General features: G+C 42.4%; 2 protein-coding genes across 6 annotated transcripts in view; one reads left to right on the plus strand and one right to left on the minus strand.

Annotated features, from left to right (window-relative positions):
* LOC114350420 (uncharacterized) overlaps positions 1–886 on the plus strand; it is a 28,387-nt gene extending 27,501 nt beyond the window's left edge. Inside the window, exon 8 of the mRNA XM_028301223.1 lies at positions 401–886. Within this exon, the coding sequence (XP_028157024.1) occupies positions 401–493 (93 nt within the window). The 3' untranslated portion in view covers positions 494–886. The remainder of the gene's footprint in view (positions 1–400) is intronic.
* A 3,827-nt stretch (positions 887–4,713) lies between these two features.
* The window catches only part of atos (atos homolog atossa), a 78,931-nt gene continuing 56,637 nt past the window's right edge, over positions 4,714–27,007 (minus strand). The window contains exons 2-12 of one of the 5 annotated variants that reach the window (XM_028301210.1): positions 22,584–22,597; positions 21,698–21,740; positions 18,169–18,285; positions 17,217–17,353; positions 15,606–15,737; positions 13,175–14,803; positions 11,818–11,865; positions 7,920–8,065; positions 6,921–7,084; positions 5,994–6,229; positions 4,714–5,086 (exon numbers count right to left, since the gene is read on the minus strand). In XM_028301210.1, the coding sequence (XP_028157011.1) occupies positions 4,759–5,086; positions 5,994–6,229; positions 6,921–7,084; positions 7,920–8,065; positions 11,818–11,865; positions 13,175–14,803; positions 15,606–15,737; positions 17,217–17,353; positions 18,169–18,285; positions 21,698–21,740; positions 22,584–22,597 (2,994 nt within the window). In that variant the 3' untranslated portion in view covers positions 4,714–4,758. Of the gene's footprint in view, positions 5,087–5,993; positions 6,230–6,920; positions 7,085–7,919; positions 8,066–11,817; positions 11,866–13,174; positions 14,804–15,605; positions 15,738–17,216; positions 17,354–18,168; positions 18,286–21,697; positions 21,741–22,444; positions 22,598–27,007 lie in introns of all 5 variants that reach the window. The other 4 variants (XM_028301209.1, XM_028301211.1, XM_028301207.1 and 1 more) reach the window with 4 other exon arrangements.

Below are 27,007 nucleotides of genomic sequence, written 5' to 3' on the forward strand. Positions count from 1 at the left end.
AGTACTTTCCCTCCAGGTAGCATTACAAAATTCCACCCTGTATATGTAGTTCAATTACTTCTCTCTATTTTGTATTGCTCGATTATTTATCCTGTATTGTACAATTACTTATCCTGTATTGTTCGATTACCTACTTATCCTGTATTTTTAGATTACTTATCCTGTATTATTCGATTACTTATCCTGTATTGTTCAATTACTTATCCTGTATTGTTCAATTACTTATCCTGTCTTGTTTGATTACTTATCCTGTATAGTTCGATTACTTATCCTGTATCGTCCGATTACTTATACTGTATTGTTTCATTACTTATCCTGTATTGTTCAATTACTTATCCTGTATCGTCCGATTACTTATACTGTATTGTTTCATTACTTATCCTGTATTGTCCTTCCACAGGAGACAGCCGAACTGGAAGACCTCCCCGCCTCCCCCTACCATGCGCAGGAGAGGCAAGACGTCCAGTACCGCCCTCTACTCACTAAAGACTAAACCCCAGTCAGTTAGCTTAAATAGTCTTAAGTTTATTTATTTTGAGGCTAATCTTTCCGAATCTGAGAAAGACAGTTTAAATAGGGAATGTGCATCATTTTTCTGTTACAACAGTATTTATTTAAGGCCTAGATTATCTGTAAGACAAGTATCAAAATCGGACTGGAAATAAAAAAGAAATCACTAAGCGTGACGTCACAACACGCCCCAAAAAACTACAAAAAGACGCTGCTTGTTGTTTCAAGTGACGTCACAAGATGGTAGGTAGATATTATTATAAAATATGTTTTTGGAAAATAAAATTACTGGATGATTTAAAGGCTAAAGAAATGCATATTCCCTATTGTCCCTGCATACTTAGTCGACCCCCAGTTTATATTATTTAAAACTATGTTAAGTATGTATTTATAAAATTGTACAAATAGTAGATAATTTATTTAACTAATTGTTAGTCCATACGTTGCTAAACTTCTAGACCCATAGGCGTAGCTGTAGTTAAAAACTCCTATGTTCTTCTGATTAATTTCGTTGCGGGTCCAATGACAGTTTAACTTTTCCTCGGGACAAACGTGACCTTCACTGGTTGGGTTTTTAATGGCGGTCAAGCTGTAGATCCTGGCTACACAGGAGTTGCAGCGGTGGGAACAAGAGGTGGGAATAGTCCCGTATGGACCCCTTATAGTTATCATTGGGGGTCTGCGGTCTAAACAGAATAAAGCAAGGGGCAAGGAGATAATGGGTCTATTCAGCTGGTCAGTCAGTTATTCGCATTTTGAAGAAAGAAAGAAAGAAATAGAAAAGTATCTGAAATAATAAAGTATCTCCAAATATGACTTAACTTTCTACCGCCATTTCTTCCCAGCACCAGCCCATATGTTGTCCCGAAGTGGTGGTAGGGCAAGCTATATTTGGGACGTGTTTATGTGCCCTAGAAAGAGCCTAAGTACTGAATAAATATTTTGATTTTGATTTGATTCGAATCTTGATGCTTTCCGAACCCCCTGGATCCCTTAAAAACCCATGACCAGGACCTAAGCCTAAGCTATAACAGGGGTGGCCAACCGGTCGATCGCGATTATTAGTTCGGTCGATCGTGGCTAGGCAAAAAATACCACAAGATTGTGTACTAAACTATGCTGTTTCATTTAAGATTTCAAGAAGTATGTAAGTGAAGATCACCCAGGGTTTCGTTAGTAAACAGTATGAGCTTATGTCTTCAAGTTGGCCACCCGTGAGCTATAAGAATTACCTAATTGTAGTGTAAGTTGACGCCATAATGTGTGCATTGCTTTATTTATTGTATGATTGTCGTGTTATTAATTTATTATTGAAAATAAATTATTCAACCTATTTAGTTTTGTATTTAAATCCCGAATTATCTATTAATATTATATTATATTATAATATTAATTAATATCTTTAATTTTTAAAACTGACAGGTGTCAGGAAATATTTGACGACGTGAATAATGCTCTTTCCAAAGTATTAAATTGGTTTACAACTAATAATTTGCTATTAAACGCAAAAAAAACCAAATGTTTAAAATTCACTATGCCTAATGTCAAACAAGTTAATACTAATATTACAGTAAATAATGAACGCATTGAACTGATAAACTCTACTGTCTTTCTAGGTATTACCCTAGACTGTAAATTACAATGGGGCCCCCATATTGCTGCCTTGGCGGGAAGACTTAGTTCAGCTGCCTTTGCGGTGAGAAAGATCAGAAACTTGACTGATGTTGAAACAGCAAGGCTTGTATATTTTAGTTATTTTCATAGTATTATGTCTTATGGTCTTTTACTGTGGGGCTCAGCAGCAGACATAGAATCAATTTTCATTTTACAGAAAAGAGCTGTTCGGGCAATATACGGTCTTAAACCACGTGACTCGCTTAGAGAAGTTTTTAAAGAAATCAATATATTGACTGTGGCTTCGCAATACATATTTGATAACATTATGTATGTCCGTAAACATATACATTTATTTACTAAGAAAAGTGACGTCCACTCATTTAACACGAGACATAAGAATAAACTTGCTGTTCCATCATTTAGGTTGCATAAGATAGGTAATTCATTCTTGGGGAAATGTATTACCATATTTAACAAAATACCACACAACCTTGTCGAATTGCCAATAAACAAATTTAAGATACATATAAAAAATACCCTTATGTCCAAAGGGTACTACAAGGTTCGAGACTATATTGATGACAAGGATGCGTGGTCAGTTCAGTCTGCACATATTTGATGTACTTAAATTTGACTATTCTTACCGTTAGATAATTCCTGGCAATAAGTGGTGACTGAGTTTGTTCCGGCGTTTCTTCTCAGCACTTGCCATATGTTTGTCTCGAAGCGCTGGTAGGGCCCAAAAGATAAGGAGACATGTAAAGTGCCCCATAAGGGCTACCTTTTTCTTTTTTTATTATTTTCTATTGACGTTCATAAGTGCCACTTGTGGTCTAAACTGAATAAATATTTTTTGATTTTGATTTTATAATCGTAGTCTGTTTCATCTACCTACACGAATAAAGAGGAAAGATTTGATTGTTTGTTTGCATTGAATAATTTCTGAAACTAATATATAGTCACAGTTGGGAAAAAAATCCCATCAATTCACACTGTTAGAGATGACCTACACTGAACTGTCCCACCAAAGTCATTGACAGGGGGCGCCACAATCGTTCAACTATACAGGGTGGAATTTTGTAATGCCACCTGAAGGGAAAGTGCTCTTAATATTGTAGATAGAAAATTTTACTCAAAGAAAACATTCCTTTATTTTTGAAAAGAAATAAAACTACATTCAAAAATTTCCAAAAATTTGCTTGCTACACCCGGGAATCGAACCAACTAAAATATGTTAAAAATTACACCCTGTATTTTTATTGCATCGATCGTTAGGGTTAAGTAATAGGATGAAATCTCTCTAACAAACTTGATAAATCAAATGAAAGAAAAACGATGAAATCTGAAATTATTTTTATTATTTACAGAAAATTTTATTGTATGGTGGTGAATTTTCGGAAAATCTTCAAAAATCTTTGAATGCAGTTCTCTTTCTTTTCAAAAATAAAGGAATGTTTTCTTTGAGTAAAATTTTCTATCTACAGTATTAAGAGTACTTTCCCTCCAGGTGGCATTACAAAATTCCAACCTGTAGGAGTTTCCAACATGGCAAAAATCGGAACCAGCGATCCGGTATTGACGGTGGCGCCCCCTGTCAATGTCACGGGTGGGACAGTTCAATGTATTGGGTCTTTACTCGTTAGGACATTTTGTTTAACTACCTTCTCAACCGGTCACACTGTAGCCTGTATTTTCTCACATTATGCTTTAGATTATAAGTATTTTTATTCTTAATGTATAGAAATATTGAACCTGGGCAGTTTCTATGTTGACTAGCTACAGGTAAGAAAAGTTTTAGGACTTACTTACTTGGTCAACGCTGTCGACGCTTGCTTGCAAAGCCCTGGGTTTGAGATCGCCCGGGGCTCACATCCGATAGTTTTTGTGGTCTTGCTGCACTCACTACACACAATGCACAGCATTTTACGAGAACAAAGCGGGTGTTTACACTGTTAATGCGGTTTTTCACTCGCACGCGCGCGCCATTTTTCTTGACTGACGTAGGTAGTTCCCGCGTTTTTAAGATTCGAACGAGCAGCGCCCCTCGTGGCGTGTTTGTGTACTTTTTGGTTGGCCAAAGAGTTTGGATTTATTGTATTTTTAAATTCTACTGCAATCTACTGTTTTTAAAATTCTTTTTGCCACTTTTGTAAAAAGCCTGATGCACGTGTGAGACAAAATTGTTATATTCCAATTTGTACTGCCAATCCAAAACTAGAAACTCAGTGTGCTTTTTATGGCAATAATAGGTACAATCTAAAATAGATATTTTCGCTACCTTTATCCCTACGAATATGACAAGGATGCAAAGTAACAGCGTGTAATTCACTCTCGCCTTGAAGAGGCCCGGATTTAGTGTTCTCTTTGGCCTAATTCACGTATTTTGTTTGACAGTCAGTCACGTATTTTCTCGCTGACGTTCAGAAGTCGTCCTATTGAAAAACAGTTCTAAATCCGTATTCACAAGGGTCATTTTGACAGAACGATTACTCTATAGGATCGCTACTCAGCGATTTGTTGTCATTGCAGTTTTGTTACGTGAATAAGGCTACAGGAAAGACAGCAGTATAAAATAAAACAGCCGAATATATAAAACCAAAAATATATTTTCTCATGGATACACATAACAGCCTATCGCGGCGAATACTTAGGGTTTTCTGGAGCGTACGTAAAACTCCTTAGCTCGTACGAGACGCCATTTTGGTTTTCGTACCCAATCTCCCTCATGCCCTTCACTTCGGAATCAAATTCGCTTGAACCGCCGAAAACGCGGTTCGGAGATCTTTTCTGATCGCTCCCGCTGTTTGAGTCTTTCTCTTCGCTGTTTTTCTCGCTGTCGCCATTCGCTATGGGCCGGAACAGCGAGTGAGCGGTCGCTGTGTCCAGATCCGCTTTCCTTGACACGATGATTCGTATGTCTGTGTGGAGGTACAGTTTGCCGGATTTCGACGTCATGAATCTGTGGAAGAAAGTAAATAAATAAATAAATCTTTGGACAATTTCACACAGCGCCAGCTAGCCCCAAAGTAAGCAACTTAATGCTTGTGTTATGGGTGCTAGCTTAACGGATATACTACTTATACTTTTTTTTGTAAATACATAAATATTATACATAGTCACACCCAGACCCGTCACAGAAATTAAAATTCATCATTTCAATTTCTGCCCGGCCGGGAATCGAACCCAGGACCTCTCGGCATAGTAGTCCGTTTCTGAACCACTACACCAAACGGCCGACAAAGAGAAAGAAAATAAAGTCATAATGATTGTGGTATATGAATCTGGTATAATATGGGTAGACTGCAACATAAGTGTTGTTGACCACGAGCCGGAATACGTAGTGCGGACAGGCATCCCACTAGGTGGACCGACGATCTGGTAAAGGTCGCGGGAAGAGCCTGGATGCGGGCAGCGCAGGACCGTTAATTGTGGAAAACCTTGGGGGAGGCCTTTGTCCAGCAGTGGACGTCATTTGGCTGAAACGAACGAACGAAGGTACCGTAACAAGCTCATCTCAGACATAATGTACCGTAACAAATCACTTTTATAAGGTACCCTATAAGATACTGAACGACATGTATAATACTTATAGTATAAGGTACTGTACGACATGTATAAGGTACTGAACGACACGTATAAGGTACTGAGCGACATGTATAAGGTACTGAACGACATGTATAAAGATACTGAACGACATGTATAAGGTACTGAACTACTTGTATAAGGTACTGAACGACATGTATAAGGTACTGAACGACATGTATAAGGTACTGAACGACATGTATAAGGTACTGCACGACATGTATAAGGTGCTGAACGACATGTATAAGATACTGAACGTCATGTATAAGGTACATTGAGCTTACCTCAAGTGTATAAGGTACCGCAGCCACTTATGAGCGTATCGAGCAGGCGGATCGGCGCCGGCGGGCATGTATAGCGTTCGCTGTCGCAGGAACGTTCGCGCGGCGGGAGGCATCGCTGTCAAGTCGTACAGCACTACAAACATCTTGACCAGTGTCCCGTGGGGGTTGAAGAGGGACACCTGGATGGTGCCGGAACGGGCGACCCGGTACCCGTGGGGACCTAGGTTTATGTGGCCCTGGAAAGAAAGGTTAAGGTAAGGTCAAATTAAAATAATAATAATAAGGAGATTTGTTTTATAATGCCTATTTTAATTTTATTTTTTGTAATTTACATACAGTAGAACGCCGATTATCCGAACGCCGATTAACCGAATCGCCAATTATCCGAATCGGTCCTAAGCGTAATATAAAAAAATAAAACCAAGTAATTTTTGATTTTTTTTTTTGGAACTGAGATATATTTCAAATGAGCGTTATTGTAGCAGTTCTACAATAACGCTCAGTAGAAATATGTCTGTTTTTTAAACTTATTAAAGTTTATTCTATGTGTGACAGTTCGTTTTTCTCTATTACCAGTCTATGTCCGATTATCCGAATTTTCGATTATCCGAATCGACCCCGGTCCCAATTAATTCGGATAATCGGCGTTCTACTGTAGTAAAAAATATTTAAAATTAAGAAAGAAATATAAATAAGGAGAATTATATGTATAAATAGTTAGGAACACAACAATCAAAAAAATATAGAGATCTGTGTGTGTGTGTGTGTGTGTGTGTGTGTGTGTGTGTGTGTGTGTGTGTGTGTGTGTGTGTGTGTGTGTGTGTGAGTGTGTGTGTGTGCGTGCGCGTGTGTGTGTGTGTGTGTGTGTGTGTGTGTGTGTGTGTGTGTGTGTGTGTGTGTGTGTGATGAAACGATCTATATACGTACCATATACGGAGCGTTAGTGCCTCCAGGGGCATAGAAGAACACGGTGACCGGAAGTCGGCGGTGTGGCGGGCAGAAGGCGCCGGAAGCGCCCAACTCAGCCGTGAAGCCTGCGACGGTGGCTACCGGCTCTAGGCGGCCTTTTAGGGCGGATTCCTCGAAGCTGCCTGGAAAATGGAAAGGAGAAATCTCTTAGCATTGTATTAAGAATAAATTAATTCGAAAATGAAGCTTCTATTTATTAAATTAGACCCTGGATATCATCTCAAGCCAGAATAACTGTCACGACAAATCAAACGAGCCGAGTCGACAGGGTTTCATCGTTACACCGGCCACTTTTCTATGGCCACTTTCCGGCTTCCTCGCCAGATCAGCTCCATGAAATCATTACATTGCATTTTAATTTGAATTAAGTAAGTTTCCTGGAAAAAAGAACGATCCACTCTTTCGCTTCAAGGCGAGTGATTTTTTTAGACTGCATTTACACTTATGCAACAAATAACTTGACTATAAACGATGTAACATTAGATTTTTTTATGAAACTATATGACAAATATATCTTATACTGATGATAATTATCCGATAATTATCTGATAATTATCATGAAGCATAATTACCTTGATAATTTTGAACCCTGCTATACACCACTAAATTTTTATCACCGAAAAAAAAAATTATTGATACTGATCCTATTTATGAAAAAAAAAGTTAAATAAAGTTACTCACATTTTCATCCTAAAATTGGTTATTTATGGACACACGCGTCGCTAGTGGGCGATAACGCCCCCTTGTGGGCGCTGCAGGCTTAAAGGGGGGCGGTAAGAGACCCAGAAAAAAAATCGGGTGTGTAGAGGCTTAGGAGGCGTCATTTACTAGGAGGTCTCTTAGACACCGACTGAGCACTCGACTCTCGACTACAAATTGGGGCGCTAAAAAGAATTTATTCTCAAAGTGGGCAGTAAACAAAATAAGTTTGGGAACCGCTGGTTATAATCAACTCACCCAACAGCCCAGTGCTCGGGCCGATCCTCAGCTTGGGCGGCTCCTCCTTCCTCCGGGGCGGCGGCGCGGGCGGCGGCGACCGCGGCGCGGGGGACGCGGGGGACGCGGGGAGAGGGGACGGCGGCGAGATCGGGTGGAATAACGCGCTGGAAGGAATGAGGCAAATATTTTAAACTTTATATTGTCAATGTGTATTGTGCCGGTATGCACAATACTAAATCTCTTCACATCTTATCTTGATCACATTCACAGTGTCAGCACATTTATCACGTATAGTGCTGATGCTGTGACGTCATTTACCTTTAATCTATATCGTATAAATAGTCACGCAGTTCGTGTTAATAAACAGATTAATATCAGAGACTAACTTAAACCCGTGTCTCATTCATACGGTCTCTCAACATGGCACATGTATCATTCTATACTGATCATCACAAAAATCGACCCTCTCGCGACAAGCACTTATCAAACGTATGCATCTCCACTTCCCACCAACATTGCATTGGTACCATTTGAACGCCTAAAGCCCGGTCTGTGAGCACGTAGAATTTTGTCCAATGACCCCAAGCTACCCATCCTTATCGCTCGCGCGTAATTATATTGCTGTCGAACTGTGCGACGGGCGCCCGCAGTGAGTGTGCGAGCGCGACGGCAATATAATTACGCGCGAGCGATAAGTATGAGTAGATTGGGTTCAATTTCTGTATGCAATAGATATTATAGTTAAAGCCCGGTCTGCGAGCATGTAGAAATTTGTCCAATGACCACAAACTACCCATCCTTATCGCTCGCGCGTAATTATATTGCTCACTGCGGGCGCCCGTCGCACAGTCGCGACAGCAACATAATTACGCGCGAGCGATAAGGATGAGTAGCTTGGGGTCATTGGACAAAATTCTACGTGCTCGCAAACCAGACTATGGTTGAAATGGAACGTGAAAGTTTTAAATCTTATATTGGAGGGTATTTTTGTGACATGAAATGTCAACGAGACTTCAGATTTGTATAATCTGTCACGTCAAATAACATGTCAATGTCACCTCCCATGCCGCTCCCATGTGTCATCAGACACTAACCAGAGTAAATACACATGAGTAGGTCATCTTCATAGAAACGCACCGAGCGCGGTTTGTATGTGAGCGCGCCAATACGTATGCGGCGCGCACGCACACACTGACAAAATTTAGCGGGGATTAGCGGGGAGTTACGCCGCACGTATTGGCGCGCTCACATACAAACCGCGCTCGGTGCGTTTCTATCAAGATGACCTACTCATTTGTATTTACCTACTCTGCATTAACTCAGTTCAACACTAGACCTTAACTATTTTCATGCTGTAACTTGCAGACCTAAGGCATCGTCCAGAGGGCTGTGTGTGAGTTTATATCAAACTTTGTCACTAGCGAGCGCGTTTAAAAATCTATGAAGATTTTAGTTCTTGAAAGTCCGATAGGGGCGCTGTTCAATCCGTCATACATTTAATCAGGGATGTTATGGATATCCGTAACCGTAACCGAAACTTTTGAATATCCGAAATAAAAAAATATCCGAAACCGTAACCGATTCAAAAGTTTCGGATGTAGGTAGTTTAAATTGTTTTTTGTATAGCATTATAATGTAAAGGCATAACAGCCTGATTTACCTTTATAATGCCATCTAGTATCAATTTTGATTTTTTTATTCCTTTTTATTCGATGTAAAGTGTGCGGCCATCATGAATGAACCATGTTGGACAACTATTACAAATTCGGACCGGGCCTCTTCAAGGCGAGAGTGAATAAGCACTTACAGGGCAGATATGTACCATCCTAGACTGCATCCCACTTAACATCAGGTGCGATTGTGGTCAAATACCTGCCTTGTTATGCATTAAAAAAAAATTGCATTCTAAAGCACAGATATCCGTAACCGTAACCAAAAATTTCGGATATCCGAAATAAAAAAATATCGGTAACCGTACCCGAAACCGGTATAATATTATTACTATATCCGTAACCGTATCCATAACCGAAACTACATATCCATAACATCCCTAGTCACTAGTGAGCGCGTTTAAAAAATCTATGAAGATTTTAGTTCTTGAAAGTTTCCGCTAGGGGCGCTGTACAATCCGTCATACATTTAATGACACTTTTTTGCTCACTAGTGACATCATAAAGGTAGCAGGAAAGCGCTGGACGCATGGCGCTACCAACCGGGCAACATGGAATGCATTGGGGGAGGCCTATGTTCAGCAGTGGACGTCCTATGGCTGAGATGATGATGATGATGATGACTAGTGACGATGTTTGATATAAACTCACACTCAGCCCTCAGACCAAACGTATTGTCGGCCGCTGACTGTGAAAGATTTATTCCTTTTTAACATCAATATGGAAATCAGAGTAGGAAATTAATGATATTTTATCGATTCAAATCGCATACGTAATAGTTTTGTTTATTTTTACATATTTTCATTTAATTTCGTTGAAAAACCATCCATAAATTAGTATTATAAATGCGAAAGTTTGGATATCTGGATGTTTGTTACTCTTTCACGCAAAAACTACTGAATGGATTTTGATGCAACTTTACAGTATTATTGTTTATAGCCTAGAATAACATATATTTATGACGATCTGTGACAAACTAAATTTCACGGGGGTGAAGCCGCGGGCAAAAGCTAGTTTTTACATATTTTCATTTAATTTCGTTGAAAAACCATCCAAAAATAGTAAAGTTGCCATAACAGACTATTTGACACCATTCCCCAATAATTCGAAATCAAAACTTTTAAAAAGACCTTCATTCTAATCTTGAAAACATAAGCAATTTTAAATTACCTGTAAATTAAGATTTTCGGTTGCATTATAAGTTGACAAAATAGTGACATCACTTGCTTGTATTGCCATGCAAAAACTACGAGTCTCGTTTTGACAGTTATAAAAAGTACGTCAATTAATTAGTGGTGTCAACACGTCTGACAGGTTTCTTTCATGCAAATTGTGGTAACTAGGGGCGCTGTCATCATGCACACAGCGAATACTCTATTATAGATGACCCACGCTGAACTGTCCCGCGAAACTCAATGATAGGGGGGCGCTACCATCGTTCAACTATAATATGGTTTCCAACATGGCAAAAATCGGAACTAGCGATCCGGTATTGACGGTGGCGCCCTACTGTCAATGTCATGCATAGGACAGTTCAGTATTTTGGAACTATACAAAATCTATTCATTGACTGGGTCAGCTTGCCTATAACGTGCCCTTGAGAATACCACGTTACCCTTGTGGATTGTTCAGAAATAGATTTTGTAGGACGAGGATGGGTCGCAATTCACCAATTGTTCGTGTATCTCGTTTGTACAATGATCTCAGCAAGAAGTTGCCAGAACTTGATATACATTTTCAAAGCCTCGCTGGTTTCTTAAAAACAATTAAGACGGGTGACGTGCCCCTGGTGGCATGCATCTAGGAGGCCTCTTATTATTTTATTTTTTATTTTTTTGTTGCTTTCTTTTTTTTGTTTAAATTCAAAGTTGTAATTAGGTACCTACTATAATTATGTTATTGTATTGTGTAAAGTTCACGGGTTGCTTACATTATAATATTATGCATGCTGTGGTTATCGTTTGTGTGGGAGCAGTTAGCTAGAGACCTTTGGCTTAATTTTTTTTTTTTAATTGTGTATAATACTGTATCTCATGTTGATAGCCCAATAAAATAAATAAATAAATAAAAAATTAAAAAAAAGGCTAACAAAAGTGACAGATTTTCTTCCGCCACTTCTTCCCAGCACCAGCCCATATGTTGTCCCGAAGTGGTAGGGCAAGCTGTATTCGGGACGTGTACAAGCGCCTTGAAAAGGGCCTATGTACTGAATAAATTAATTGATTTGATTTGAAATGAATACTCACAGTCCGCGGCAGACAATATTCGTGTAAACGATGCCTACGAGTCGCAATCTGAAAGTTAACCAATTTCGGAAATCCATTTAATTTTTATTCATTTTAATATCAGCAGAAATAAATTACTGTGTGACGTATGCAATAGTTACCCGAGAAAAGTGGCTGGCAAAAACAAGTCCGTATTGATATAGGCTTATAGGCCTGGTGGTTAACTCAGAGTGCCAGAGGTATATGAGCGGCATGCACATTGACATTTTATGACATTGATTCTCAAACAAGTTTCGTGCAACCATTTCTCATACTAAGTTCACTTTACGACACGTTCACAAGGGCGCTGTTGTAGTTTTCTTACTAAATCTTTTGATGGCGATTCGAATACGCAAACAATTCGAACTCGAAAGATTTTCGTGCTAGCCGTACAGTACCTCTAGCATGAACAACTTTCGTCTTCGAATCGTTTGCATATTCGATAAAACTCGATACTCAATCTTCGAATTAAACGATAACGTGACAATTTTGATTCTCAAAACAAGTTTCGTGCATCCATTTCTCATACTAAGTTAACTTTACGACCGTTCACAAGGGCGCTGTTGTAGTTTGCGTACTAAATCTTTTGATGGCGATTCGAATACGCAAACGATTCGAACACGCAAACGATTCGAACTCGAAAGTTTTTCGTGCTAATGCCTGGTCTGTGAGCTCGTAGAATTTTGTCCAATGACCTCGCACACTCACTGCGGGCGCCCGTCGCACAGTCGCGACAGCAATATAATTACGCGCGAGCGATAAGGATGGGTAGCTTGGGGTCATTGGACAAAATTCTACATGCTCACGGACCGGGCTTTAGCCGTACAGAGCATACAAATCTGAAGTTTCGCTGACATTTAACGTTACAAAAACAACCTCCAGTGCCGCTCCTATACCTCAGATACTGACTGAGTGAATCCCTAAACCTTATAATAAAACAAACTTAAACTGTTTTAAATTACGACTTAGGCACGATTCGACCAAACTTTCATCCGAGAATAACTCCTGGTACAACTTCAGTATTGACAGTTTCAGTATGGGAAATATGTCAAACCTGACGATTTATTCTGAGGTTAATATTCACTCGTTTGGTCGAATCCACCCTTAATTAATAAAGCCCGGTCTGTGAGCACGTAGAATTTTGTCCAATGACCCCAAACTACCCATTCTTATCGCTCGCGCGTAATTATGTTGCTGTCGCGCTCGCACACCCACTGCGGGCGAGCGTCGCACAGTCGCGACAGCAATATAACTACGCGCGAGCGATAAGGATGGGTAGCTTGGGGTCATTGGACAAAATACTCCGTGCTCACAGACCAGACTATAGAAAAGAACTGACCTTTTAATACCGGAAATTCCGTTGATCGAGTCGTCAAAATCGAAGCAATTGTTCCCTCGCCTCAAAGGCGCTGGACTCGATGTCAAAGGTAGCCCAGTCTTCGTATGAAACACCATGGACGCAGCCGAATCGAAACGCCACCGAAACCGGTCCATCTCACTAGGAGAAGGAATCAACGCGTCCTGATTCCTTTTCGGATCAGGGAATTTGAACCCGCTCTCGTCTTTCGGCGAAGACAACTCCTCGCACTTATCAATCGTCCCATAGTCACACTTTTCGTACAACACATAATCGTCTTCGCTGATCGAAAACGTCTTCTGGCGCTTAGATTCCGGCCGCTGAGGCTGAGAAAACACTGTGTCATCAGTCTTCAAATGCAACTCCTCCATATCCCGTTCAGCATTCTGAGAGAACCTATCGGAAACTATCTTCTCCAGTCGGCCTACAATCGGGAAGAACCGACGGAGTTTCGGTCGTTTAACCACGTCATCACTAACTATAGAACTATCAACTACTATATCATTTAATTTTATATCACACGTAGAATTACTGCTATTTATATCACATTTGTGCTTTTTGAGGGGGTTGCCCTCGTCCTCGCATTTTCGGCGGGCGCCATTCGGCTCGGAGATAGCAGCGAGATCGTACGAACCACCAGAGCGGACTAAGCGACTCTGGGTACAGTTGGAGCAAGCCACCTGTAAAGGAAGACCGCACTGGCAAGAGAAATCCTCAGTTTGGGTCCCAACTGTGCTGGTCCTTTTGAATTCCGGCGGTGGTATGCTCACCGCTTCAACGAAAGGCGATTTGGTCTCGATCCGACTGGCAGGCAATGTCAAATACGTTTGGTTTCTGTAGCATCCGATCGCTCGGAGCCGGTCGAATCTCGCCGCCTGCAGAATCGGAATCGAGGTGTGTGTTTCCTTAACTTTTTGCTGACTATCGCCCTCCGAAGACGTACTGTCGGAGAGCTTTTTCATCTTGCTCTCTTTCCGCAAACGCCTTTTGTATTTAGCTATCTCTTTTAACCGCCGCTCGTCCAGTTTCTTCGGCTCCTGACTTAAACTAGTGGAAGATCTATGATTGTCTTTGCCGTCCGATTCGTCGTCGCAGCTGCATTTGTGTTTCCCGTTCTCGCTGCATGGCGTGTGCATTCGATCATCGACCAAATCCTTCTTCTCCATTTCGTCTGAGGATATGAGGAACTCTGTCGAACCTGGATTGGAGACGATTGACAGCCTTCGGGAGGTAGTGCCGATGTTGGAGTTGACGGCGTGATCGGACGGAAACTTGGAACACCTAGGACCTAATGTGAGATCATTTAACTTCCCCGTGAGGTCCTCGGGACCGACGGGCTCTTTCCTGTGGCAGGTACATTTGACTGTGGGTATATCATCTATTCGTGGGAGACTCTCCAGAACCACTTTGAGGTACACGTTGTCCCCTATGTCTGAGATGGGGAAGTTGTGGTCTGTTGGTGGTTTGGAGAACTCCGCCATTTTGTAACTCTCGCCAGGGATCTTGATGGAGTAGACGATGTTCAGTTGGCGTTTCTCATCGGCCAACTCCTCCTCGTCACAGTTAGCCTCGACTTTCTTGTAGTTGCACGATTCGCGGCTTAGCTTTCGTCTGGAAAAAGAGAAAGGAAATTGTTGAAAAAAATCTGATTTTCATTATGAAATAATGTTTCCTGTGTACTTAAATAAGGTGATGAGAGCAGCGTAAAACGTAGTATGGCAGGTCTACCACGATCTGATGAAAATCGCGGGAAGCACTTGGATGTGGCATCGCAAGACCGGTCATTGTGGAAATCCTTATAATATCAAATGTGGTGACAATGACAGCAGTCACCCGACAGATTGATGTTGGTGAATGTGCCAACAGTGGCCTTTTTTTCATCAGGAAATGCATGAAATCGTATACCCACACTGGGGGAACCAATCGGTTATGTGTCACTAAAACTAGACTGAGCTTGTGGCGACCACCTGTCACGCGTTAACGCCACGCGAACAACTGACATAACTATTATAGCTGGGACTGTTGGTGGTGCCTATTGCCCAGCAGTGGGCTATCATCCTACCTGCGCTCGCTAGTCCTCCTTTGTCTTCTGAAGGCGTGCGAGGCACGCGGACACTAGTTATAATTGTGATTTACATAAATCCCACTGCCCAACAGTGGGCTAGCATCTTACTTGCGCTCGCTGGGGTCCTCCTCTGTCTTCTGGAGGCGCGCGAGCCACGCGGATAGCTACAAGTCGTATTGTTGGGACTAGTGTAAGTGCCTATTGCCCAACAGTGGGCTAGCATCCTACTTGCGCTCGCTGGGGTCCTCCTCTGTCTTCTGGAGGCGCGCGAGCCACGCGGATAGCTACAAGTCGTATTGTTGGGACTAGTGTAAGTGCCTATTGCCCAACAGTGGGCTAGCATCCTACCTGCGCTCGCTGGGGTCCTCCTCTGTCTTCTGGAGGCGTGCGAGCCAAGCGGACAGCTGCGAGAAGTGGAGTTGTGAGCGGACCGCGTTCAGCAGCCATTGTGATGTGATGAACGCTGGTCCGTCGTGGGGTCTGGAAATAGGATGAGACGAGATTATAATCAATGTTCGAAAAATGGCTGATATCCGATATAATTATGTATCGCAATACAACAGTAAGTCTCCTCGTAGATAGAACGTTGAAGGGAGGTGAATTTTACTGCAATAAATACTTTAAATAATAACATAGTAGCAGTGCCCTTACATGTTAGATCTTGTAATCTCACATACTCTAAAACAAACAAAAGGATTTTTTTTCTTACATTCGTAAAACAAGTACCTACTAAAATGAAAAAAAAAGAAGCGTTGAAACATGATAAATGGCACTATGGCAGTAACTGAGCGTGACATCACATAACACGTGCCCATAATACCACGAGTATGTGACGCTGCGTGTTTTTAACATGTACAGTGACGTGACAAGATTAGAAGTGTCTGTATCTTATCTAGACTATAAATTAAAAAAATAGTAATGAATGATTTCGAAAACAAATGATGAGTACCAAAATACTGTCTAAACAAATGTCCTAACGAATAACAGTGTGACTTGATAGGATTTTTTTTCCCAACAAGTAACAGTGTTACACGTTTCTGTGTGACTGTTTGGTAACAAGTGCTCTCTCTGGTTTGATATTGGACTCTACAGGGGTTCCCAAAGTGGAGGGCGCGCCCCCCAAGGGAGGCGCTTTATGGTCGTAAGGGGACGGTCTCAAATCGTCGCTGCCCTCCTAACTGACGTATCTGTCATTTTTTTCGAAACTGAGTTATCTACACCATCTTAATCAATTTCGAAAGACGAATCGATCTGTCTAATCACCTGAAAAATTTGCAAAATGTCAGTTACGTCAGTTAGAGAGGCAAGCGACGAAATAAGTAGGGAACTCCTGGTCTAGATACGGTTTTATGCCCGTTATGACCATCAATCCCTAATTTTTAAGTACATAACCCTTGTGCAGAACGCACATCCTTTTTTCTAATAATTTACTCTTTTCTATCGTCTTATATCTTTTGTCTTTGATTATATTTTTTGACGTCTTTAAAACCTGTGTGTTTTATTACTAAAAAGTAAATATAAAGTATTATTATTTATTATTATTATTTATTTAATGTGCTCTTTATAGAGATAAAATAAACGCATGTGTTGCTCTGTAAAATAAAAGTTTCATTCAATATTAATACATTTCTCATTGAAACAAACTAAATTCCTTATTCATTGGCTATAACACAAACCTGTAAAATAAAAGAAACGACATTTAAAGTTTATTATTATCTCTTAAAATATCTTTATATAAATTTTCCACAATGACTTTTCACTATGACATTCATTTGATAGACGTCAAAGTCATAGACAAACCATAGACCCTAAAGTAAAAAGTATTTACTTTACACCTATAACTCTTGAGCGCCCTCCTAGACCTCAAGGAGGTCCTGCGTCCCCACGTCCCACAGGGGTCACTTAAAAATTAGGGATTGATGGTGAAAACGGGCATTAATCTAGTTTTCTCGCACTCACTTGTTCGGCAGCGCTTGTATGGTCCACCTCTCCAGCAGCATGGCCCGTTGCTGTGTGTGCTGTTTGTCGAACGTGCTCTCCCCTTCCGGCTTGCTGATCGACGCTAGACAGTCCGGGCAGTCGGGAGCTAGCAGTACCTGGAAAAAATCAAATTCATATAAAATCTCATTTTATTTTAGCAAGTAGGCTTTTAAAAAGCACTTTTACATGTCCCAGTTTTAACCGTACCACTGCTTTGGGACAATAAATGGGAAAAGTGCTGAGAAGAAGCAGCGAAAGAAACAGTCACTATTGTCAGCCTACTCAGCATAGCTATTTGCATAATTTTGGGTAAAACCAGTAAGTTAGAAACATAGAAATCAAGGAATTTCTATCAGGTTATAGAGGATTTGGACTACACTTCCCACGCTAGCCAGAAACTAGTTGTGATACAGTCACGATCACCAGGTCATTTAGTCTGCAATGCAGGAGCACGCCTTTGTACTTTATCAGCAAACTGAGAATTTAGCTTACACTCGCCACGCTGGCCAAAAGGGCTACGGATGCCTTGGGGCTCAGAAAAGCAAGTGGCACTTCGAAAATCGCTGGAGCGAAGGCCTTTCGAAATCACATCTGTCACGTTTTGCCACTTGGCTAGGGCTGATGTTTGTATATTTCTCTTTTAATCGCCTATTACGACATTCATAGGAAGAAGTTGTATTGATACTTTAGCCTCTTATCAGCTGCAACTGCAACGAAGAAATTCCCTTAGTCGCCACTTACGCAGCGCCTCTTACGATAGCCACTTGAAGAGCTGGTTCTAACTGGAACCACAAGGCTAGAAGCCTATTTGCAGAAAAACAAATAACTTTTATGACAAGATTACTTTTGTAACTGTTATGACTTTCGTCTTCTAATGAATTCTGTGACTTCTATCACTTCTACGACTTCTATGACTTCTAAGTCCACTTACTTCAATGCAGATGGGGATCTGATCGTTCCACAACGCCTGCACGTGGTTGTCGAGCTGAGCCTCCACGCCACCTAGCTTCGGCTCCTCAGTCTCTAGTTTTGGCTGGGTTTGCTGGACCTGAAATGAAAGGACAGCTGTGGTGAGTATAGTTCATGATATAGTGGTTTCTGGGAGAAGAAAATGAGGTTGGATTGGATCAGCAACAAAAATGTGATTCAAGTTCTTTATAGCTTTCTATAATGTGGTCGGTAAACGAACTAAAGTCGCTGACATAGCCCGATGGATTAGCAAGATGAAGTGACAGTGGGCAGGGCATATAGTACGCAGAACTGACGGCCGATGGGGCAGCAAGTTTCTGGGATGGAAGCCGTGTACCGGAAAACGCAGCGTGGTGGGACGTCCACCCACAAGGTGGACCGACGACCTGATAAAGGTAGCAGGAAGGCGCTGGATGCAGGCCCCTACCAACCGTGCGATGTGGAAGTCATTGGGGGAGGCCTATGTTCAGCAGTGGACGTCCTATGGCTGAAATGATGATGATATGTGGTGGAACCACTTTGGGACAACATAATGGCTAGTGCTGAGAAGAAGTAAACATCTCTATTGCATTCTGTTGATATTATTGGATTAAGATTAATTACTCAATAACAGTAACAGTTAACAGTAATATAAGAAACATTTCTGCTCTTAGAATCAAAAAGTAACGATAATAAGTCGCCTACCCTTCAATAAATATTTAGGCCTAAGGATAACAAAAAGGTACAACTCGATTTTTTACATTTTTATGTAGCTTCTGAACTACTCAGGCGAAGGTTGACCTCATAAAAATAGCAGGAAAGCGAATGTCTATGTTCAGCAGTGGACGTCCTATGGCTGAAATAATGATGATGATGACGCAACAGTTTTAGAATGGTACCTTAAAATCCCGAGTGTAGTCTTGCCTGTGCGAGAACGAATGAATTAATGAATGATGAACGATTGAACGGACTATGTGCCTGCGCGCTGGCACGGTAATATACAGTGTGAGTCACGTTAAAGTGTACATATGAAAATAGATAAAACTAGACCTATTTTTATCGACAAAAAAGAGGTCAAAAAATTTTTGAGATTTTTTTTTAATTTTTTATAGAATTTTTTTTCTTCCAATTACTTATTGTAAAGAAAACATAATAACTTTTAAACTAAGCGGTATATCTTGATAAAATAAAAACAGTAATAATGCTAAATAACAGGCAATACTAAAAAATACATAAAGTACACAAAANCACACTGTATAGATAGTATTACCGTGGCGCTGGGTTCTCTGGCTTGGCGCTTGTCATACAGCGAGCGCGTGACGGGGAGGAGTGAGTGAATGAATGGTAAACGAATGAAGAACGAATGAATGAATGATGAACAAATAAATGTATGATGAACGAATAAATTAATGATAAAAGATTGAACGAACTATTACTAACTAAACACAGAGCCTGACGTTTAGCAAGTTCAGGCAGCGCGCTGCGGGGAGGAGAGAGTGAATGAATGGTTAACGAATGAATGATGAACAATTGAACGAACTATGTACCTGCGCGCTAGGTTCCCTGGCTTGGCGCTTGGCATACAGCGAGCGCAGGCAGAGCGTGGCGGGGAGAATGAATGGTAAAAGAATGGTGAACGAATGATGAATGAACGACGAACGAACGATAAAGAAAGAATGAACGATGAACGACTGAATGAATGAAGAACTGAACGATTGAATGAATTTAAAGTCCAGAGTGTAGTCTTACCTGCGCGCTGGGCTCCCTGGCCTGGCGCTTGGCGTGCAGCGGGCGCGGGCGGCGCGCGGCGGGCGAGCGCGCGCGCACGATCAGCCGGCCCAGCTGCAGCAGCAGCCGCGGGCCCGACGCGCCCGCCGCCGGCAGCGGGGAGCAGCTGTGCGTCTGAGGGGCGCGCGAGCAGTGGCTGCTAGCCCAGCGGGCCATATCAGTCATGGTGCGAGTAGATTAACGAACTCGGGTCTTTCAGCAGGCTTACCTGAGCCTTCAATGATGGGGTTTTTACTGGCGATCAAGCGTAAATCCTGGCTACACAGGAGTTGCGCGCTGGGTTCTCTGGCTTGGCAAGGTGACCCAAAAGGTGGATCGACGTCCTCATAAAGCAGGAAGGCGCTGGATTTAATAATTTAATAATTTCATAGTCCCATTTAAGTTTCTTGTATTTAGTAATTTTTTTATTTAATAAATTTATCTTTATCTTTATCTTTATCTTTATTTGGAAATCTTTGAGGGAGGCCTATGTTCAGCAGTGGAGCGGGCGTCCATCCCATGCCCAAATGGCGTGGGGCCTTAAAATACCGAAAGTAGGTTTACCTGCGCGCTGGTTTCTGAGTGCATCGAGCGCGGGCGACGCGCGACGTGGTAGGAGTGAATGAAAGAATGGTGAACGAATGAATGAATGATAAACGATTAAACGAACTATTACTAACTAAACACAGAGCTTGACGTATAGCAAGTTCAACAGCGCGCTGCGGGGAGGAGTGAGTGAATGAATGATGAACGATTGAACGAACTATGTACCTGCGCGCTGGGCTCCCTGGCCTGGCGCTTGGCGTGCAGCGGGCGCGGGCGGCGCGCGGCGGGCGAGCGCGCGCGCACGATCAGCCGGCCCAGCTGCAGCAGCAGCCGCGGGCACGACGCGCCCGCCGCCGGCAGCGGGGAGCAGCTGTGCGTCTGAGGCGCGCGCGAGCAGTGGCTGTTAGCCCAGCGGGCCATAGCACTCGTGGTGCGAGTAGACTAACGACCTCGGGTCTTTGAGCAGGCTTATCTGCGCCTTTATTGATGGGGTTTTTACTGGCGATCAAGCGTAAATCCTGGCTACACAGGAGTTGCGCGCTGGGTTCTCTCGCTTGGCAAGGTGACCCAAAAGGTGGATCGACGTCCTCATAAAGCAGGAAGGCGCTGGATTTGGAAATCATTGAGGGAGGCCTATGTTCAGCAGTGGAGCGGGCGTCCATCCCATGCCCAAATGGCGTGGGGCCTTAAAATACCGAAAGTAGGTTTACCTGCGCGCTGGTTTCTGAGTGCATCGAGCGCGGGCGACGCGCGACGTGGTAGGAGTGAATGAAAGAATGGTGAACGAATGAATAAATGATAAACGATTAAACGAACTATTACTAACTAAACACAGAGCTTGACGTATAGCAAGTTCAACAGCGCGCTGCGGGGAGGAGTGAGTGAATGAATGATGAACGATTGAATGAGCTATGTACCTGCGTGTAGAGAACCCCCCTGGCCTGGCTTGGCGACACTTGGCGTGTAAGGGTTGCGGGCGGCGCGCGGCAATAAATGGTGAACGAATGAATGAACGATGAACGAGTGATGATCGAATGAATGAATGAATGGTGAACGACTGTATCAATGAATGATGAACGAATGATAACCTTATGAATGAATGAATGTTGATGGACTGAATGATTGAATGACGAACGAATGACTGAATGACGAACGAATAAATGAATGATGAAAGAATGAATGTTGAACGAACTATGTACCTGCGCGCTGGGCTCCCTGGCCTGGCGCTTGGCGTGCAGCGGGCGCGGGCGGCGCGCGGCGGGCGAGCGCGCGCGCACGATCAGCCGGCCCAGCTGCAGCAGCAGCCGCGGGCCCGACGCGCCCGCCGCCGGCAGCGGGGAACAGCTGTGCGGCTGAGGCGCGCGCGAGCAGAGGCTGCTAGCCCAGCGGGACATATCACTCATGGTTCGGATAGATTAACGACCTCGGGTCTTTGAGCAGGCTTACCTGAGCCTTCATTGATGGGGTTTTTACTGGAGATCAAACCATAGATCCTAGCGATGGGAACGAGAGGTGAGGGAATAGTTCCATTACCTGTGCGCTGGGTTATCGCACTAGGCAAGGTCAAAATGTGGGCTAGAAACCTCAGGAAGGTGCTGGATGCAGGCCACTACCAACCGGTCACCATGAAATCATTGGGGAAGGCCTATGTTTAGAAGTGGACGTCCTGTTGAAATGATGACAATGACGCAGCGGGTGTCCATTCCATGCCCAATTGGCGTGGGACCTTAAAGTCCCGAGTGTAGTCTTCCCTGCGCGCTGGGCTTTGAGTGCAGTGGGCAGGTACGGCGCGCGGCGGGGTAGAGTGAATGAACGAATGATGAATGAATGAATGATGAAAGAATGAATGTATGAATGAATAATGGACGATAAAGAAAGAAAAGTGAACGAATGAATGAATGATGAACGATTTAACGAACATATGAATGAATGAACGAAATAAGTACCTGCGCGCTGGGCTCCCTGGCCTGGCGCTTGGCGTGCAGCGGGCGCGGGCGGCGCGCGGCGGGCGAGCGCGCGCGCACGATCAGCCGGCCCAGCTGCAGCAGCAGCCGCGGGCCCGACGCGCCCGCCGCCGGCAGCGGGGAGCAGCTGTGCATCTGTGGACGAGAGAAAACACCAATTTAATAATGGGGTAGTTGACAGTGTTTTATTTCATGATCATCATCATCATTTCAGAGAGCGCTGCTGCCCGTTCTCTATTTGATGTGTAGTCCCTAAGTCGCCTCTTACGACACACCCGTGGGAAGAGTAGGGGTTGGTGACAAATGTATTCTACTCTGCCGTCACCACACGGTCTTCAAACATCAATCGTTTAAACTGCGATCTCCAACCCGCCTGCCAAGCGTGGAGATTATGGCAAAAACCTCCACTATAGTGGAGGAAGCTCATAGTTTAGCAGTGGACTGTAAAGGGCTGTTGATGATGATGAGCATCATTTCAGCCATAGGATGTCCACTGCTGAACATAGGCCTCCACCAATGCTTTCCATGTTGATCGATTGGTAGCGGCCTGCGTCCAGCGCTTCCCTGCAACCTTTATGATGTCGTCGGTCCACCTTGTGGGTGGACGTCCCACGCTGCGCTTTCCGGTACGCGGCCTTCATTTCAGAACCTTGCTGCCCCATCAGCCATCGGTTCTGTGTTTTATTTGATCAAACAAAGAGGGTCAATTCCACTACTTTGCATTTTTTCAAAATAGCGGCGCGTGCGAAAATCGTACGAGGTCGCAAAGTTGAAATTCGGAAAGAACACATCAAAATCCATATAAATACCAATTTTCAAAACTCCCGGAAAACTTTCCAGGTAAAACTACCAAATGACTGGAATAAGACTCAAAGTAAGACAATACCGACTATCGCAATCTGCATCAAAAGCTAAGTCAACTACTTACTGTTCCTATAAAAGTAAGAATTTTGAGTTGTACTACTCTCCATTCAAGTGTGCGGTATGTCAATTGACTAAAGTAAAACTCATAAAATTCATTTACTTTTGCAAATAGGCTTTAAAAAGCACTTTTACACGTCCTAGTATTAACCCTACCACTGCTTCGGGACAATAAATGGGCCAGTGCTTGAACAGTGGTTTATTTGAACAAATAGAATTCGCTGGCCTTCTTAAATTATCATGAGAAAAACATAATTTATTTATTTATTTGAACACCAACAAGGTTACATTGAGGCTTCACAAAAGTAACTATAAAAAATGACACTTGTTAAATGCAAACTTAATTATAGGTGAAAACATCATGCGTTAGAGACTAAAGCAATATAATCGATCACAAATTAATTCTAAAACAAATTATCACCTGCCTGGCCGAATCGACTTTCCCGCCATTAACGAAAAAGAGAAAATGCATAGCTTATAGCGCTATTTGGGCATATCCATAAAGAGTATCGCGTTTCTGTTGCCAACGCCCTGGTTTTAAAAATAGAACGCGGGTGCACTGCGCAGCGCTACAGCGCTTTACGTGCCGCCGTCCAGTTTAAGCGGTGCGCTGAGTGGAAAATGCAGCGGCAATGTTTGTTTTTTTATTTGGTTTTACGGCTCTGGGAATTTTTCTTTTGCCACTTCTCAGCACTAGCGATATGTTGTAGCGGTGGTGGTAAGACAAGCTATATTGGGACGTATAAGTGCCATGAAAAGGGCCTACTTATTATTAAAGAATTTGAATTTGAGATAATAACTGAAGAGATGTCATATCCGGCGGATTTTTAAAGGATTAATTGATAAACTGCACAGACACCACTAGTAAAGGGAAGTGGTAACCAATTCACCATACATAATAGTCAATTGACACACTTTTTATGTGCTATCAATATGCGACTCTCCCATAGATTTTGTATGAAGGTCTAGAAGGCTATAAAGTCATTATTAACAAGTAATTGATTTTAATTTGTCGATGACAAGATTCTGGAAAGACTCATAAACAACCAATTGATCAAGTACCTCGAACAAAAGAATCTCTTATCCCAAGGACAATTTGGCTTTAGATCAAAGAGGTCTACGGCTGATGCGGTGCATGAACTCACTGATCATGTCTCCAGGAGTCTGGACAAGGGCAGTAAATGTGTCTCAATCTTTCTGGACCTAGCCAAGGCGTTTGACACGGTTTCGATCCCCATCCTGCTGAAAAAACTGGAAGCGGTTGGAGTTCGAGGTGTCCCACTTGCCTTGTTCCAGAGTTATTTCTCACATCGCAGTCAGACTGTCACAATCGACGGAAATACTAGTTCTCACCTTCCTATGGAGTATGGGGTTCCTCAGGGAAGCATCCTTGGCCCTACGCTCTTCCTTGTATATATAAATGACCTCTGCTCTCTTAACATCCCGAACTGCAGGGTTATCTCGTTTGCTGATGACACAGCCCTTGTTTTCACTGCTGACACCTGGGATGAAACCTTCCAGTGCGCTCAACTTGGGTTCGATATGGTTTCTCATTGGCTCCGAGCTAATCTTCTCACTTTAAATGTTAAGAAAACCCAATATCTTTCCTTCTCAATTAGAAATATTTCCCCAAATGTTATTGATAACTTTCGTATAGTTGCACACTCTCACTCTGATCCAGCCACATTTCCATGCAACTGTCCTACCCTTAGTTCTTCCGAATCTATTAAATACTTAGGAGTGATTGTAGACAACAGACTTACATTTCAGGCCCACATTAGCCAGACCGCTGGTAGGCTACGCAAACTGATGTATGTTTTTCGAAATCTACGCCACGTTGCAGACCCTAGCCTGGTCAGGACCGTTTATCTGGCTCTCTGTCAATCGCTCCTACTATATTGTTTAACTTCTTGGGGAGGTGCCTGTAAATCTGCTTTGATTAAGTTGGAGAGAGCCCAAAGGGCAGTCCTCAAGGTCTGCACTTTACACACACACACACACACACACACACACACACACACAAGCGCGATCTCAAACATTTCTTAGAGTGCTATATTTTGTAATTCGTAACTTTTTATCTCCAATTTTGTAGACTTTTTACGTGTTTCTAACATTGTATGTACAAACGGATCCTCCGAGAGTTGAGAGTACTGGTCTCTGTAATACAGGCTTCTCGCCTAGCTCAGACACCAGTCTCTCACAATCTATTATATACATGATGTACTATTTTTATTGTAATAATTTTGTGTCAGTTAGATTGTGGAGAAAAATAAAGATTTTTATTATTATTATTATTATTATTTGTAATATCCCAGACCTACCCATAAACAAGAGAAGAGGAAGTCACGTTTTGACACCTCATAAAAAGTATGTCAATTGACTAGGGTAGGCGTAAAATTGTAAAAAACATACAAAAAGCACTTTCCGCATAGTACAGGCAGTTATTTTTATACTTGAACCATCTAACCCTCTTAGATTAATTGGTTGATCAAGTTTAGTCAAAGTCATCAAAGTCATTTATTTACTGCAAAAATAGACTTTTAAAAGCGCTTTTCCACGTCCCTGTATTACTTCAAATCTACTGCTTCTGGCATAAATAGGCCAGTGCTGTACAACACAGATGCAGCGCTTGCAGCGCTTTAGACACTAGGTCGGTGGGAGGGGGTGCATTGCGATGTGGGCCAAGGGCGCACCCCGCCCCCGCCCTGCCATAGTTCATACTTCGTACGAACAAAGAAATGATAAGTTTGGGTTAGAAGTGTCGAGGTTAACAGGCATCTTTTGGATGATGCTGTTTTACAAGAAAATTATGTAATTTGACTGCATAAGAATCATGTTTTTTGTTAGTATGTAGGTCTTTTCAAGGACAAAACGGCCCAAATTAATAAATTATAGCTCGCTCATCGGCTGGTGTCTCAATATTTCTCATTGCAGTAATTTCTAATGGCAGAAGAAACGTATTCACAAACATTACTATGAGTTCTCACAGTGCGCGTGGACGCACAGGGTGACACGCGAACCAATCACAGAGCTCTACTCAACGCTGTGCGTTCGATTTGCTGCTTCACTTAAGCAAGCATCGTTTGTGAATACAGAGGTGTTAGTCGCAATCATCAATTTGGGCACTCATACATAAGTTACAGTTTCTTGCGCTGCTTCTTCTCAGCACTGGCCCATTTATTGTCCCGAAGCAGTGGTAGGGTTAAATTGGCAGGTGTAAAAGTGCTTTTTAAAAGCCTATTTGCAAAAATAAATGAGTTTTATGAATTTTGAATTTTTCACACACGAACCAATCACGCCTTTGTCCAGCAGTGGACGTCATTTGGCTGAAACGAACGAACGAACGAACGAACCAATCACAGAGCTCTATTCAACGCTGTGCGTTCAATTTGCTGCTTCAATTAAGCAAGCATCGTTTGTGAATACGGGCGTTAGTGTGAGTAAAACACTTCCGCATACTACTTAAATAAATAAACACACATCGCGGTCATACTCGTACCCACTTGGCAGGCCGCCATATTATGCTTCTGTCAAATATTTAGTTTAATTAACTTTATCCGAATATTAACTGACCTGGCGAACTTCGTACCGCCCAGTCTAGTAAAGTGGCAATTGCGGAAAATG

The sequence above is a fragment of the Ostrinia furnacalis genome, unplaced genomic scaffold (assembly GCF_004193835.3).
Source record: "Ostrinia furnacalis isolate ACB-3 unplaced genomic scaffold, ASM419383v2 OfSCF0890, whole genome shotgun sequence".
In the NCBI taxonomy this organism is placed as follows: domain Eukaryota; kingdom Metazoa; phylum Arthropoda; class Insecta; order Lepidoptera; family Crambidae; genus Ostrinia; species Ostrinia furnacalis.